This window comes from Solanum tuberosum, unplaced genomic scaffold (genome assembly GCF_000226075.1).
Source record: "Solanum tuberosum cultivar DM 1-3 516 R44 unplaced genomic scaffold, SolTub_3.0 scf00091, whole genome shotgun sequence".
Lineage (NCBI taxonomy): Eukaryota > Viridiplantae > Streptophyta > Magnoliopsida > Solanales > Solanaceae > Solanum > Solanum tuberosum.
In genome coordinates, this window is record NW_006239016.1 from 1,198,253 (window position 1) to 1,215,514 (window position 17,262).

Here is a 17,262-nt window from a genome sequence, read left to right on the forward strand (position 1 = left end):
CTTGAGGGAGAAGGTTTGCATGTTCTCCTATCAGCGTACTCTACTACTCAATTGTTGTCTTCATCAATCGATTGTAGTATCCCCAAGTGATATTATTAAGGGTTCAACTAGTAAGAAACAACCGGTATAAGGTTACATCTTTCATCTCCTCTCTTATGTCAGCTAGTTTAGACTCTTGAACATCTGCTATGAGGTTATTTTGAATATGAACAATTGTATTGTTAGGAGCTTCTGAGTTTTGAAGAATGTCAAAGTGCATAGAACAGGTCGTGCCAACGTGATACAAAGTGTCTTATCGAAAACAAGTAAAAGAAGGAGTTCATGATTAAGGAAAACTACATAAAGTAGGAAAACTACGCTTAAGTTTTCCTGTGAAAGAAGCTGAGTACAACTAGGAGTCCAAGTCGAGTTCGAGGTGAACAAGGCTTTAAGGCGGTGAAGACAAGTTCGAGTTGAGCAAGACTTTGAGGAAGTGTGATCTATAAATAGGGCATGGTTTCTTAGAGAAAAGTTGCGCACTTACACTGAGAGAAAATCAAAACATGATCAAGAGTTTTGTGAGAGTTGATATTTACTTGGGGAGTGTTGCGAGTTGAGAAAAAGTTGTACGATTGTAGTCAAGAGTTTTTTAATACAATCAAGGGTTGAGAGTAGGTTTCGTTTAACAAGTTTGAAGAATGATAGAAGACTCAAGCCTGGGGGTTTGTGTCTTGGGTAGCTAGGAATTAAAGTTTATAATTCATTAGGTTACTAGGTGTGTAATTACTGTGTTATTTGAAGGTGCTATAAATAATACAACATTTTGAACGAGTTATTCTTTTTACTATTAACTTCAAATAGTGAGGAACAAGAAGTCAATACGTGTTCCTTTATAGAATTAAGGAGGTAAGAATTCCAACAAGTGGTATCAGAGCGGGTTATCTGAATCAAGAGTATAATAACTCAAGATAGAGATCATTATGAGTTTTGCACCTCCTCTCGGACATGGTCAGGGACAGCACATCAACAGACCACCATTATTCAATGGACAATACTACTCATGGTGGAAGACAAGGATGGAAGACTTCATTCAAGCCGAAGACTACAAACTATGTGTTAGAATCACTGATGGACCGTTAACTCCTACTGTTAAAGATAGTGAAGGAAACACTGTACCAAAACCTAAAGAAAAATATGGAGAAGCTGACTACAAGATGCTGGGAAAGAATGCAAAAGCCAAATGCATTCTTGTATGTGGACTAGGACTTGATGAGTTTAATCTCATTCCAAGTTGTACCTCCGCAAAACAAATATGGGACACTTTACAAAACCCTCATGAAGGTACAACTCAAGTTCGAAAATTCATAATTGCCAGGCTATGCTCTGAATATGAAGCCTTCAAGATGAAATTCGGAGAATCACTTCAAGATATGATCACCAGATTCATTATTGTGGTAAACGAGTTAATCTCCTTGGGGAAAATATACACCACTAAGGAACAGGTAGACAGAGTGCTTAGGACTTTGCCTAGATCATAGGAAATAAAAGTTACTGCAATCAGAGAAGCCAAGGATTTAACCAATATGACTTTGGATGAACTAGTAGGAAATCTCAAAACATATGAGATGAATGTTGATAAAAGAGGTGAAGGAAACAAAGAGTAAAATATTGGACTCAAAGCAACTAAAAGTGATGAATCAGCTATAGATGATGAGGATTTAGCACTGATCAATATAAACTTCAAGAAACTCTTCAAAAGGGGAATGAATTCTTGCAAAAAGTCACCACCCACCAAGGAAAAGACTATAGAGAAACCACAAAGTGGAGGATGCTTTAAGTATGGTAAAACTGATCATTAGATTCAGGACTATCCTATGTGGAAAGTAGAATGGAGAAAGGAAAGGGCTGAAAAAGAGAAGAGGGAACTTTTAAGCAAAAGAAAAAACAAAGAGAAGGAACAAGCGATGTATGCAGCTTGGGGAAAAGGTTCGGACATTTATGAAGAAGATGCTGATGACATTGCCTTAATGGCCATAGAAGATTCAGAACCTGAACCTGAAGCTGAATCAGACACGGAAGGAATGGAGGTAAATCTCTTTGATCTTAAAGATAAGCTGTAAAATTCTCTAAGAAAAAATTATCCTTTTTAACGCTCACATCTATAGATACAATTCAAGAACTAGTGAAAACCAAGAACCAATTGCTTGCGTCCATGACTAATTTAAAGTTTGAGTATATCGATCTCGAAAAACTCAACAGTGAACTACAGGAGAAAACCAAGCAATTGTTGCAGAAAATTCAGCAACTTGAAACTTGCAATCTAGCACTAAAGTCTGAAAATATAAAACTAAAAATTCTTGGTAAAGAAAAGGCGTGTGATCAACCCAAGCGTGAACATGAAGTGAATAAACTCAAAAATGACTTAAGCTTGGAAAAAGAAAAATCTAGAAGAATGAATCTTGAATTGTCCAGGATAAAAATTGATCTGGAAAGAGCAAATAAATGGACAAGATCATCCATGATAGTCACACATCTGGGTAACAATACTCGAAATATCAAGGCTGGAATAGGTTTTGAGAAATCTCAAAGTGAAATTCTTCTATTTTGTAGTCTTTGTGGTAAAACTGGTCACTCCAAACCTAATTGTCAAACAACTAGAACTAACACACACCTAAGGAACATACATCTTCTAAACAAACCAGGACTTCCAAACTGGATAAACAAAGATCTTATTCATCCTTTTGATCAAAACAAAGGACCCAAGTTGATCTGGGTTCCTAAAACTAACATTTAATTCTTTTTCAGGAAGAAGTGGGAGGAAGCAAGCAATATTGGTACATGGATAGTGCTTGCTCAAGACACATGACTAGAGACAAAGCGATGCTTCTCTCACTTGAAGAAGGAAAAGGTGGAATGGTAGCATTTGGTGGTGGAAAAAAGGGACAAATCAAAGGCATTGGTAAGATTGGAAAATCTGATGAACACTCAATCAAAAAGGTGTACTACGTAGAAGGATTGAATCACAATCTGCTTAACATATCCCAACTATGCGACAAGGGAAACAAGGTAATTTTCCTATCCACTGGTGTTGAAGTAATCAATCTAAGTACAAAAAAGGTAGTCTTAACAGGAAAAAGGGACAAATATGTCTACACTGTAGACACTTCAATCACATCTGATGAGAATCTGGTATGTCTAAGTGTGTTGGATAAAGATCCTCTACTTTGGCATAAACGACTAGGTCACGCTAGCCAAGTACAACTAAATAAAATCATCACTAAGGACTTAGTAATAGGACTACCCAAATAAAGTTCAAAGAAGAAAAGATGTGTGAAGCCTGCACTCTAGGGAAATAAATAAAATCATCCTTTAAATCAAAATAGGTGATAAGCTTAACCAGGTCTTTAGAACTAATACACATGGATTTATGTGGACCAATGAGAGTCAAAAGCAAAGGAGGGAAAAGATATGTCTTCGTATTAGTTGATGATTATACTAGGTTTACTTGGACACTATTCTTGACATCAAAGCATTGCTTCAAAAGAAATTTGATAAGCAATTAATGGCAATCAGATCGGATCATGGAACAGAATTTGAAAACTCAAAATTTGCCCAATATGTGATGTCCATGGAGTTGACCATAATTTCTTTGCCCCTAGAACCCCTCAACAAAATGGTGTGGTTGAAAGGAAAAACAGAACCTTGCAAGAAATGGCTAGAACCATGATGATTGCAAACAAAATCACCAACCAATTCTGGGCAAAAGGCATAACTACTGCTTGCTATACCATAAATAGATGCATGTCCAGACCTGTGTTAGATAGAACTCCCTATGAATTCCTAAAAGGTAGAAAACCCAGCATCTCTTATCTGAGAGTGTTTGGGTGTAAGTGATTTATTCACAATACTGGAAAAAATATGCTAGGTAAATTTGATGCTAGAAGTGACAAAGGAATCCTTTTAGGATACTCCACACATAGTAAAGCTTATAGGGTACTCAACAAAAGAACAATGTGTGTAAAAGAGAGTGTTCATGTTATATTTGATGAAAGCAATACTATATCTAACCAAGACTTGCAGGAAAACGAAGTACCATCAAAAGAATACACTGACTCTGTACAGGAACAGATACAAGAAACAGGTTACTCAGATACAGTCAATAAAGACAGTGTTGAAACACATGAGAAAGATGATGCCTCAGAAAAGGTGCCTGATGAAAATCAAACAGATCTGAATGATGGTCGAGATACAGGACAACCAAATTTGGTTCTAAAAGATTACAAATATCAAGGATCACATCCATTGGACAATATACTTACTGATCTCAATTCCGGAATAAACACCAGATTAGGGATAAAGAACCATTGTGCCTTTAATGCATTCCTATCCATGATGGAACCGGAGAAGATCAGTGAAGCTCTCCAAGATGTAGACTGGATTTTGGCCATGGAAGAGGAACTAATCAGTTTGAAAGGAGTAAAGTTTGGCATCTGGTGCCTAAACCATTAAACAAAAATATAATTGGTACAAAGTGGGTGTTTAGAAACAAGTTAGATGAACATGATACAATAACAAGAAACAAAGCTAGGCTAGTAGTTCAAGGGTACAATCAAGAAGAAGGAATAGACTATGATGAAACATTCGCACATGCGGCAAGGTTAGAGGCGATCAAATTACTCATAGCATTTGCAGCTCACATGGAGTTCATCCTGTATCAGATAGATGTAAAAAGTGCATTCCTTAATGAGTTACTAAAGGAAGAAGTGTTCGTCAAACAACCCCCTGGCTTTGAGAACAATGACTATCCTGACTATGTCTATAAACTTGATAAGGCTCTTTATGGGTTAAAACAAGCGCCAAGGGCATGGTATTATAGACTGTCAAAGTTTCTCCTAAGCCATGGCTATTCAAGAGGTAAAATTGACAACACTCTTTTTCTCAGAAACAAAGGGAAGGACCTATTGATTGTGCATGTGTATGTTGACGACATCATCTTTGGAGCAACAAACAAGGCACTCTCTAACGAATTTGCCAACCTCATGAGCAATGAGTTTGAGATGAGCATGATTGGAGAATTAAACTACTTTCTGGGGCTTCAAATAGAGCAAACACTTACAGGTACTTTCATTCACCAACAAAAGTATGTCAAGAAACTACTCAAAAGATTCAAAATGGAGGATGCTAAGCAAATTGATACCCCAATAGCTACAACTACAAAATTAGACCTGGAAGGAACAGGTTCTGGTGTGGATCAAAAATTGTATAGAGGAATGATTGGGTCACTTTTGTATCTTACAGCCAGCAGACCTAATATTGTGTTCAGTGTGGGATTATGTGCTCGATTTCAAACCAACCCCAAAGAATTTCATCTCCAAGCTGTTAAAAGAATTCTCAGATACTTAAAAGGAACCACTGATTTAGGACTATGGTATCCAAAAGGGAGCAATTTCGGATTAGTAAGATATGTGGATGTGGATTATGTTGGTTACTTAGTTGATAGAAAAAAGCACAACTGGTATGGCTCACTTCCTAGGTTCATGTCTAATCTCATGGGGATCAAAGAAACAAAATTCGGTTGCACTATCTACTGTCGAGACTGGATATGTAGCAGTTGCCTCATGTTGTGCTCAACTGTTATGGATCAAACAACAACTCAAAGACTTTGGACTAAACACTGATTATGTGCCCATATTCTGTGACAATACAAGTTCGATTAACATCGCAAAGAACCCTGTCCAACATAAAAGGACAAAACATATAGACATTCGTCATCACTTTCTAAGGGATAATGTAGAGAAAGGGAAAAGTTCCATACTATACTGCAATACAGAGAAACAAATAGCCGATATTTTCACCAAGGCACTAGTAAGGGATAACTTTGAAAGGAACAGGTTGGAGCTGGTGTTGATAAAAGTCACATAAGCATTTTTCTCAAAAGAGTGACAACGTTGAATATGATTCGATAGTCACCTCTAATTGAGCTTACCTATCATTCATATAAACGACCTATGCACTATAACTATGTGTTTCACAATTTTTTTCAGGTTAGCAAGAAGAGGCTTAAGCTACCATCCTCAAACATAACTTAGAAGTCAGGCAAAGGTATGTACACTCACTTTGTTTTACAAAATAGAAATTTAGAAGGCTCAATCGTAACACGTGTTCCCTTTTACACATACCAAATATGTAATTATGACTAGCTTGCAAAATAAACTGCCAAAATCCTGTCCTCCATCAAATCAAAATCACATCACTCCCTCTTCAAAAATAAATCAAAATTCTTCCTCTTCTTACTTTTCCCAACAAAAATCATTTTTCTTCTCCAAAAACCCTCTCCACACAGAAGTTAAAGTATCCAAAACCCTCTCCATTTGTAATCTTCCCTGCTAATCATCGTCAAAATACCATGGATTCAGCTCTCCAACCATCATCCACACTATAAAACACCGAATTAGCCATGGTACTCTTCCAATATTCTCCAGAAATCTTTACAGAACCCCAAGTACTTTACATATATGGAACAGGGGTTTCTCACTATGCATACCCAACTACTGAAAATGCCTCTATTCAGGGGGATCACGAGTTCTACAAAGTGGAGATGCATCAAATCTTAGAACCGGTGCTGGGAAAAAAGGGGAACTGGATACTTCTTTCAAGAAACAGGTCCAACACAATGATGACACGCCTATTGCTAACTTGATACCCAAGCGCTTAAGATCCCTTCTTAGGAAAATATCAGGAAAACCTGTTCCCATTCCCCTAGACGAGTCACCAGAACGAGTTCAACCCTCAGTCGCGGAGCCTGTACACGTCACTCGTTCTACCCAAATACTCCTCGACAAGGGTCTCGAACTCATGGTGGCTAAAACCCCTCGCCCTGCAAAAGGTACATCCTTACTTCCCATTAATCCTATTATTCTTGATGATCTATCTGAGTCTGAGAAAACTCGAAAGGGAAAACGTAAAATTGGGGTCTCAAACAGGAAACAAGTTAAACATAAGGTGAGAAAGGGAGTTTCTGAATATAGGGGTCTAATGGATGAAAAGTCTGATGACGAGGTAGGTGGAAATCGATCAGTCTCATCCAAACTTTTAGGGGTACATAAGTCTAGTAAAAAGAGGAGAATAATAGATTTAGGGGGAAATACTGAACTCATTGAAGACAGTCTAGATGCACGCACAAGAATAACCTTGAAATTTGCTAAAAGAAGTGTCATCAGGTGTCGTGTAATCACTGGGTTTGGTGGGATTGAGATGCAGGAATTGTTGCTTATGCTACAAATACAGGGTTAGACTGGCTTGTTCCTTCAAGGGAAAACAAGGAAGAAAATGGGTAGAGACGAAACCAGACAATTTTACATAAATTCTTCAGGGACATTTACCTCAATATCTAGTGTTGTGAATGGTAAGGCTGTGATTCTCACGGCCGAAGTTATTTCTTAGATACCGGGTATACCTAACGTGGGTTGGTGTCACTATGTGAAACGAGAGTGGCCACCATTTGATAGTTTACCAAATGGTCTTTGACATATCCCGTAAGTTTTCAAACGATCCTACTCTTAAGGTTCACTGTCGTGTTCATAAGGGTGCTATGCAGCCACTACACAAACTTCTTTTTGATGTGGTTCATGAGATAATTCTGCCAAGAAAGGAAAAAAAGATCTGAGGCTACCTACCTAGATCTCACAATCATGGAACTATTAATCTCTAGACACCCTATTAACTTACCTCAGCTTATGTTGTGTCATATGCATCACATCTGTGTTGAAGATCAAAAGCTACATGGGTTAGGTTATGGGTTTTGGTTGGGAGACATATTTGAGAGTTTGGATGTTCCAATTCAGGCATGGCAAGAGCAGACTACCAAGGACATTCTTGGTGATCTTAATCAGGCTGCTATTCATGCACTTAAAAGAGGTGCAAATGCTCATTTACAAAGGTTGAGGTCTCAGTTGGCTGATAAGGAAAAGGAATTAGAGGCTTTGAGGGTGTCACATGCTGCGACTATTGATGAGCTGCATCAATCGTTTAAGGCTAAAGAAGTTGAGCTACTTGCAGAGAATGCACAAGTTAAGAGTGAGTTGCTCCTGACTAAGGCAGCCTAGGAAACTGCACATTCCACCAGTTCTGCCCATCTAAAGAGTATCTATGAGCTGCTACAAACACATCATACCTCCTTGCCTGGTCCTTCCTCTAAACAAACTTGATGATCCTTGATTCTTCATTTTTTATTGTGCTTCTACTTTTCTTTTGTTGATTCAAGTGTTGTACTTCTCTTTCTGATGACTGTGTTAGTGTTTTGTGGATGCTTAGTTTCACTTATGTTTGCTACCTGGTTTTAATTGTGAACATTATTATAGCTAACTAAGTTGTTTTGCTTTTATGATAGTGTGTTGCCTTTTACAAGGTGTTTATTGTGCTATATTGTGTCATCCATGTTGTCTGATGTCAAAAGGAGGAAGCTTTCTTGCATACACATATGCGTCCATGCTATTCTGTTCAATGCAATACAGATTCAATATAGAGACTTGAATAGTTTGCCATCGTTCAAAAAGGGGGAATTTGTTAGGAGTTTTTGAGTTTTGAAAAATGTCAAAGTGCATAGAACAAGTCGTGCCAACGTGATACAAAGTGTCTTATCGAAAACAAGTAAAATAACGAGTTCACGATTAAGGAAAACTACATAAAGTAGGAAAACTACGCGTAAGTTTTCCTGTGAAAGAAGCCGAGTACAAATAGAAGTCCAAGTCAAGTTCGAGTTGAACAAGGCTTTAAGGCAGTGAAGACAAGTTCGAGTTGAACAAGACTTTGAGGAAGCGTGATCTATAAATAGGGTGTGGTTTCTTAGAGAAAATTTGTGCACTTACACTGAGAGAAAATCAAAACACGATCAAGAGTTTTGTGAGAGTTTTGATATTTACTTGGGGAGTGTTGCAAGTTGAGAAAAAGTTGTACGATTGTAGTCAACAGTTTTTTAATACAATCAAGTGTTGAGAGTAGGTTTCGTTTAACTAGTTTGAAGAACTTGAAGAACGATACAAGACTCAAACCTGGGGGTTTGTGTCTTGGGTAGCTAGGAATTAGAGTTTATAATTCCTTAGGTTACTTAGGTGTGTAATTATTGTGTTATTTGAAGGTGCTATAAATAATACAACGTTTTGAACAAGTTATTCTTTTTACTGTTAACTTCAAATAGTGAGGAACAAGTAGTCAATACGTGTTCCTTTATAAAATTAAGGAGGTAAGAATTCCAACAGTTGTCCCATTATTTCAAGTAGCTTGAAATTTACTCAATATAAGGTCTCATTCATCACTCAATATTTTGGTGACCCAGTAAAGACCTTCATGAATTTGTATCAGTCCTCGGGCAATTGCCTTCCAACCTTGGTATCCGCATTAAGTACTCAAGTAACAAGGTTCGGAGGGTTGATGCACCATTCTTGGACAATAGAGTTGATGTTGGTTAACCTTTATTGTGGCATTTCGTATTTTTAAGAACCATTGTTGAGGCCTTTGAGTAGTTGAGCAGTCGTACTCCATTCAAGTGATATTTAGCTACCTTGTTTAAAACCAAGAGGCATTTCAGTATTCTTCGTTTGGTAGCTATGTTTCTCCGACCATCAAATTTTGCCAAAGCAATACCTCTAATCCCTAAGGAGAGGGTCTCATCTAGATTCCCGTGGTTTGTCTCTCAAGAGGTCTCTAATATTTCTGATAGTACCCCTAATTAGTTCATATAAGGGAAAATGGAGATGGGACTCTCTCTCAATACATAACCATAGATACTTTCTGAGACTCATTTGTTATTGGAGTTGTCAAGGCTCGTCTCCTTATCTAGTTAGTTTTCATGGCAAAGTTCAGATTGATCTCCATTTCCCATTCTCTTTATAATTCCTCATCATAGTCCTTGCCCTTGTCCTATACCTCATCCTTGAGGGTGTTCCGTTACTTGATTGTCCTCAATTTCTTCTTGTTGTGGAATAGTCATGGGAGGAGGAATAGTACAATGAATTGGCTGATTTCCTCCACGTTAAGTCCCAGACATGGAGCATATTTAATGTGTAAATAACTTGGTGATTCAGCAAGTTATTAGAAAAAAAGGTCAAAATGGGTGAAGTCAAGTAGATTAAGTTCGATCAAGTTCATTTCTTTTGAGCCAAACCACCAAGGCAGGTGTCTGGTATAGAAATATAAATTGTTGAGAGGAAGAGAAAAATGATATGTGAGGAGAAAGTCGAAGGGAGATTATAAGAAAAGAAGATAAAAGAAGCTACTAGAGTGACTTGGGTGATATTGTGATCTCTTCTTTTTTTCTGAGAGGATTCTCTTATATGCCTAAATATTGATTTGTTACTTCATTGTAAAATGACCACATGCTTAGCACTAAAAAGGCTACCTAGTAGCATATATCTAAGTTTTAACGTTGGGCTCAAAATTGATTGGGTGTAGGTTGGTGCAAGACTTGAGATTGATTGTTTATCTTCAAGAAATTCATTATGAGAGTGCCCCAATCGAGGAACTGCTTGCCCTTAAGAAAGGGATCTCAAGTGCACCAATCACAGAATGACTTTGCGAATACTGATGCTAAATCAATCCAGGTGATGCTGAGGATGATCTTTCCCAATTTCCCAAAGCCGTAACAAGAATTAATCCATTTCTGACTAACTATATGCCGCAGTCTGGTTCGTTTTTACTAGGTGTTGTCCCCATAATAAATATGCTCTACATTTTGCTCCTTTCCAACTGTACTTAACCATATGATATATGAATCTGGTAATTAAAACTTATCCTTTAACATCTTTGAACCTGAAATTTCTTACATGCCTAGTCCAGTATATGGTCCTTTGCTAGTCAATTAAATTGTGTGGAAAAAAAGGAAAAATATAACCAAACAAATTTATGAAAAATATAGAAAATAAACAATAAAGAAAATGGAACAACTCCTAGAGTAATTATGTTGTTAATGAAAGCAAATTCAAAAAAGAATAAGGAATAAGGACAAAGACTGGGTTGTCACTACAACAAAAACAACTTTTAGTAGCAATGGTCGAGCTTTAAAGATCCATTAACTGTTGCAAGATGCTAAAACTACCACCCAAGAGAGATATCTTGTTAATTATATAATTGGCAATTCATTGTATAAGGTTAATTAAAATTCCTATATTTTGTTTGTACATAAATAAAGCATGCATTTGTAAACTCAGTAAGAATGTCCAAGTTTCTTCCTCAGCTGCCTATTAGAAGAATAGGAAAAGCATCTTTGATTAGATGAAATTGAGTTAAGTATCATATGTTCCTCCAAATATCTTGTGCAACAACATTAATCACATGCTTTTGACATGTACGAATGCTGTAAGCACAAGTGCATCATGATTTACTTTAAACTAACTACCCAATATATGCATCATTTGTTGTTGATAGACAATAACTTTATTGTACACTATTCAATATCATGTGGAAAAAAGGTTTGGGTAGTTGTAGGCAGTGGAAAACTTATCATTAAGCAATTTATAATCTTTATATAGGTAAAAACATAAGGTAAAGCTTACACGGCATCTATGTTGAGCAGAGAAATCTAACCAAATAACGCGAACAGCGGTAACATCTGTCAATGGACCATTTAACTCTTCCTTTTTGAATGGAGACAATAAAGATTGCGGTTCTACATCAGAATATCTTGATGAAGCATCAAGCTTGTAGAATTGCTTTGCATTTTCTGCAAAAATAGCTTTAACAATTGCAAGAGCTTCTGTAATTGAAAGATCATCATGGACGCAAGCATCCCATAGAACATTGAATACCACTTCACGTGCTTTCTTTGCACCTACGAATAGAACCAAGTCGAGACTATAATTACTACAAAACACATAGAAGATAGTAAGAAAATAAGAACAACTCACTTAGCTAACATATTATTCAAGTTGAATATAGTTGTTTGGCGATGCTTCTCTATTTTGTACAGATTCTAAAGGAACTATTTGCCTGATCAAAGTGAAAATTGTTGTCACACTCCATGAAGCAATCATTATTTCTTGTAACAACCCAACGTTTGAGTTAGATTTAACGCTTAATTTTGGGTATAGAGGTTTTCAATAAGTTATAATATCCATTTGCAACTTGTTTAAGGGGGGTTTGGATTGGGACTCAAAGGGTTCAAGTGAGTTTTATTTTCTAAAACCTCACTTGTTTTTTGTACTTGATTTTTTTCCGATGCATGTACAAACCTTCTAATCTCTTGAAAAAGAGTCACATTCCGGTGCATCAAGGTTGCATGATATTTCGCTGTAATCGCATAGAAACGTCATTGGACTGCACTTTTCAATCGCAAGAGTCCCAACCAAGATCACGAAATGGAGGGGACCAACAATAATAAAATGAGTAAATCAAATTTTTATGTTAGTTAATCACTTTTTGGAGTTGGAGACTCAATTTGGGAAATTCAGAAGTTGAAATCCATCACAAATTATTGAGAAAGTATATTTAACTTGGTTTAAGCTATTGTACTGATTACCCATTTATTTTACACCAGATTCATAGCTTCGAATTGAATAAGACGGGTATTTTGAATTAGGTTTAAGAAAGTGGAAATTATTAAATGAAGGTCGACTTGATATAGAATTTTGAAATTGATTATAGAGGCTTGTTGTCTGACATAGTATTTCTGCATTTTGAGTCTTTGTATTCAGATTTCTCGTATATGTTGATATTATCATTTGAGACTATATTCCACTTTCATGTTATTTCAGCTAGTAGTGTCATGTGGTAAGCTTAGAGTCTCTCGAGATTCAATATACCATGTCACTTCTAGGGGGAAGTCTTGGGTCATGACAGAGGGTATGCTAAGAAGATTGTTTATAGATTTGGGGTGAAACAAAGCCAAAAGTGTTTTACGCCTCTTGAGACTAACAAGAGGTTAAGGCATGCATAAGGCTCACTTCTTGTAGATCCCAAGCCTTATCGAGCTTTAGTTGGAAGTCTTCCATATTTGACTATTACAAGTCCAGACATTGCTTTTTTTTGTTGGATATGTCAGTAGATTTATGCAATGATCAAGCAAGCCGCACTTGGAAGCTACATAGAGGATTATGAAATATATCAACTCAACATCAGATATGGGCCTATTTCTTTGTGGTGGAACAAGTATTTCTTGGTGCAGCAAGAGGCAAGACTTAGTTTCTTTCTTAATTACGAAGGCGGAATATAAAGCAGAAACTCTTACTGCTCAAGAATGTGGATCCAAAGACTTGCTGAAGATTTGCATCTATGTGTATGAAAGTCAACTACAATCTTTGGAGACAACCAAAGTGCCACCAAGCTCGCTAACAATCCCGTATTTCATGTAAGAACTAAGTACATTGAGGTAGAACATCATTTTTCCGAGAAAAAGTTCTTGATAGAACTATAAATACTTTGGAAATATGAAATCCAGAGAATATTGCTGATATCTTCACCAAATCACTCCCAAAAGCTTCATTTAAGTTCTTCATAGTTTCAAAGATCACTTTAAGGGGGAATGTGAAAAATGTCAAAGATGATTTTTTAAATAACATAGATTTTTCTAGAATTTCCTAGTGTAGAAACATAGAGAATTATCTTGAAGAAATATTCTAGATATTCTAGAGTAGCTGCTAGAAGATAAATTTACTAGAATTCTTGTAGATGTATTTAGAAGAATTTCTAGAAAAACCATCCATAGACAAGTATAAATAGGGGATGGTCTTATATGTTTGCATTCAAGAAAATTCCAAGCAATTCAAATAGTTTTCCAAAATCTTTCTTCTCCTTACTAGTTTCATCTTCTTTAGTTAAGTCTCCCAAATTTTAGTTAACGATCTTGGGCTAGCAGCATGTCTCCCTAATCATACTTTTCTTTTTCTATTCTCTGCAATGCAAGTCTCTTTGATGTCATGTTTTAGTGTGAAACCAACTTGCTCCTTGTGAATACTTATGTCACGACCCAATGCCAACTGAAGTGCTAAAGCCAGCCCTCCGATGAACCCCTAACTCAACTCCTGATATGAAGGGGGAAATGTGGGGATATGCCCAGCCCACTCTAGAAATCCTAACACATAGTCAGAAAAGGAAGATGAACCCTGTTGGGACCATTCAACCCAACTCTACTATGAGGAGCACCCGCTGCACCAAGAGCCACACCTACCTGAGATGTACCCTCATAGAAGCTTAGACCTCCTAACACTGAACCAAGGGGGTCAATGACTCTGTCGGAGCCTGGCTACCCCTACACTCTCTGAATGTTGAAGAATGCCTCCGACCTCAAGGTACATGCCCGATTGAGTCCTTTTAGCCCGATCACGTGTTGAAACTCTGGTGGATTGTTGATGCTCCATCTGCGTCTATCGAATGCTTCGTGCTATCCATCATGGAGGGATTAGATTCCAAAAAAGCAGTTTTAGAGGTTGATCAGAGTGAAAGCACACAATAAGAGTCAAAAATAAAATTCCCTAAGAATGCCCTATAATTTCCCAAAGATTGGATAGACGTCTCTGCACTGATTCGAGAACTCTATTAGGCATTTTCCCTCATACCAATGATGTTGATCAACCTAGGGATCTGATACCAAACTCCAAGACCACAAGAAGATGACTAATCGAAATGGAGCCAAATGAGTGAAAATACAACTCCGCAATTAAGAAGAGACTAAGGCAAAGGAAGAAAGCAACCAAAAAGGACTTCTACAACTAAAGAAGGGAAACTACCCAACACATAACTAAGCCAACCTCCTAAACCGACTAGGCCCAATAACTCACAAATCTAAAATTGGGAAAAGTTGGTCAAGCCCTTATCAAATAAGGATCGACATCACAACAAAATCACACAATAAGGTTGGCAAAAAGGAAACCAACAATCCCAGGGCCACAACCACCACAGGACTATCAAGGCAAGGGCACGGGGAGTTATTCAACCACTACTCCCAATCGAAGCGACTCAGCCGAGTGATCCACTACTAAAGGAAATCAACTATAGGAGCAAAACACATTCACAATCCTCAAATCAAGCCACCATAACAGGCCAACAATAGATAATAAGTCAAATAAATTCGAAAGGACATGAGAACCCCCAAATCACACAAAAATAAGAACAAAGAAGCAAAGCCACAAAATCACATCCAAATAAGGGATACCTAAAGCCATGACTTCTGATCGGCATGCATAAGCATAGAACGGCTCGTGCCCAACCTCAACCTGAACACCAGATATAGCACCAGCAACACTAAAGGCACCACCTCTGACCGAAGGTGCCAACAACCCATAAGACTGATCTAAATGAATACCTCTCATCATGGTCTTATGTTGGGGACAAGTTGTAGATTTATGACTCACTCATTGCTTCTACACTTGTGTAGGTTCCGATCCCGGACTCATGTGATCCTTTGACTTCATCTATTTTTGAGGCTTTTGTACGGATACATTGAGAGGCAGTTGCATGTCGTCCTAACAGGTCCTCTTGTTTCTTATTTTATGTTTTGTTCTATTTGAGAAACAAAGACATTGAGACTTGTATTATCTTTGAAATTCTATATTACTATACTAGTGGCTTGTACACATGACAACCAGGTTTTGGGCTATTTTAGAATGACTAAGTTTTTCGCTCTTATTCTATTATTGTTTTACTTTCCTCATTTCTTTTGTATTGTTGGGTTTGAGACTGACTTGTCTTAATGGGATTAGACGAGTGTCATCACGTATATTTTTGGATTGTGACAATGGATCTTGTTGATCCTTCCTTCTTGAGCTTGCTAGGACATCTGTCTTATTTTAAGCCGAATCTTAGTCATTATCAGGTTTTGCATGTTGTTTGTCTATAACATTCCATACATCTTGAGAATCAATAATGATTTTCACATGTAGAAACCATTTCTCATAAGTGGTACCATTGACGTTACTCATGTATCTGATACCACACTATTGAAAAATAACAGCCCACAAAAACAATATTCACGCTAAACAATGAGAACAAAAGAGTAATAATAATCAAGTTATTAATATGGAAAATGTTTCAATAAAAAGGTGAAAATACGACCCTAATTAAAGGAGCAATGTAATTCCACTATATGATGAGATAGTTTTTAAACTTGAAAATCTCAAAAGACTATCAAACACTTAAAGATATAGTTCATATTTTCTATATCTTATTTTCTTTTCGCTTCTCTTTGTTTTTGTGTGTTTTGAGGTGAGAGTTAGTGGCTCTATTTACAGGGGAAGGAGTCATAGTTAATCAGTTTGATTGGTTCAAATTGCACTTGTCTAATTATTTTGTCGACAACCATTGCCTCTACATTGACCAACCACATTATTTATTTATCTTTTATTATTTTTGAGTTTTCATCAGACCTTACATTGAGTTGCGATAAACCTTTAGAATTTGTGGCCACATGATATTTATGTAGTTATAAAAATTCTCTACTAAGAAAACAAATTCACTACCTTAGTTGGGACATAGTCACTAAACCAAAGTCGGAGGGTGGTCTGAGTATTACTAAGGCAATGGCCAAAAACAAGGCTGCTTTAGCTGGCCTTGCGTGGAGACTCTTCTCTAATCCAAATCACCTTTTGGCTAGCTATCTGATTAAGAAATATGTTGGACGTTCTACTAAATCTTGCAAATCTTCGGTTGCCAAGAACATTAGGTTTGGTTGGGATATATGTAAGAAGGGTATATTTTGAAATGTTATTGTTGGGTTTTAAAAGGTGTGAATGGAAAATGAAGAGTTGCGACTTTTATGAAGAGTTGAGACTTTTATGAAAAGTTGCGACTTTTATGAAAAGTTGTGACTTTTATGAAAAGTTGTGACTTTTATGAAAAGTTGTGACTTTTATGAAAAGTTGTGACTTTTATAGATTATGACTCCAAAGGTTTGTGACCTTTCCGGTAAGGCACAATAAGAACCTTTTCACACTACCCTTTGTTTTCTATAAACTGAGGGATTTCCTCTCATTTTAGTGGAACGAATTTTTCTAGACTTCTTCTACTACTACTAAATCTAGTATTCTAAGTGTGCTTTACTGCCTTTGAGTGGTTCGCTAACATCGTTGTTTTAGGTACCGATACACCGATGAGTAAGATCGTTCTATCTTGGGAGGATATATTCCATTAACCTCGGGTACTTGAGGGGAATAATTTCCTTAAAGGGAAACTGTGTATTCATTGGGCTCGATTTTCTTTCTTTGATAAAAATATTTTTATATTGTTTCTAATTTGTTTCTGATTCTATTTTCTCTACTAGTTTTAATTTTCTAATTTGAAAATACTCTTTAAACTTTG

The 17,262-nt window shown here is 36.9% G+C and overlaps 1 protein-coding gene across 1 annotated transcript in view; it reads right to left on the reverse strand.

The window, feature by feature from the left end:
• The window catches only part of LOC102585591 (protein fluG-like), a 53,594-nt gene that overhangs the window by 17,632 nt on the left and 18,700 nt on the right, over window positions 1-17,262 (reverse strand). Inside the window, exon 9 of the mRNA XM_015308721.1 lies at window positions 11,529-11,803. Coding sequence (XP_015164207.1) covers window positions 11,529-11,803 — 275 coding nt within the window. The remainder of the gene's footprint in view (window positions 1-11,528; window positions 11,804-17,262) is intronic.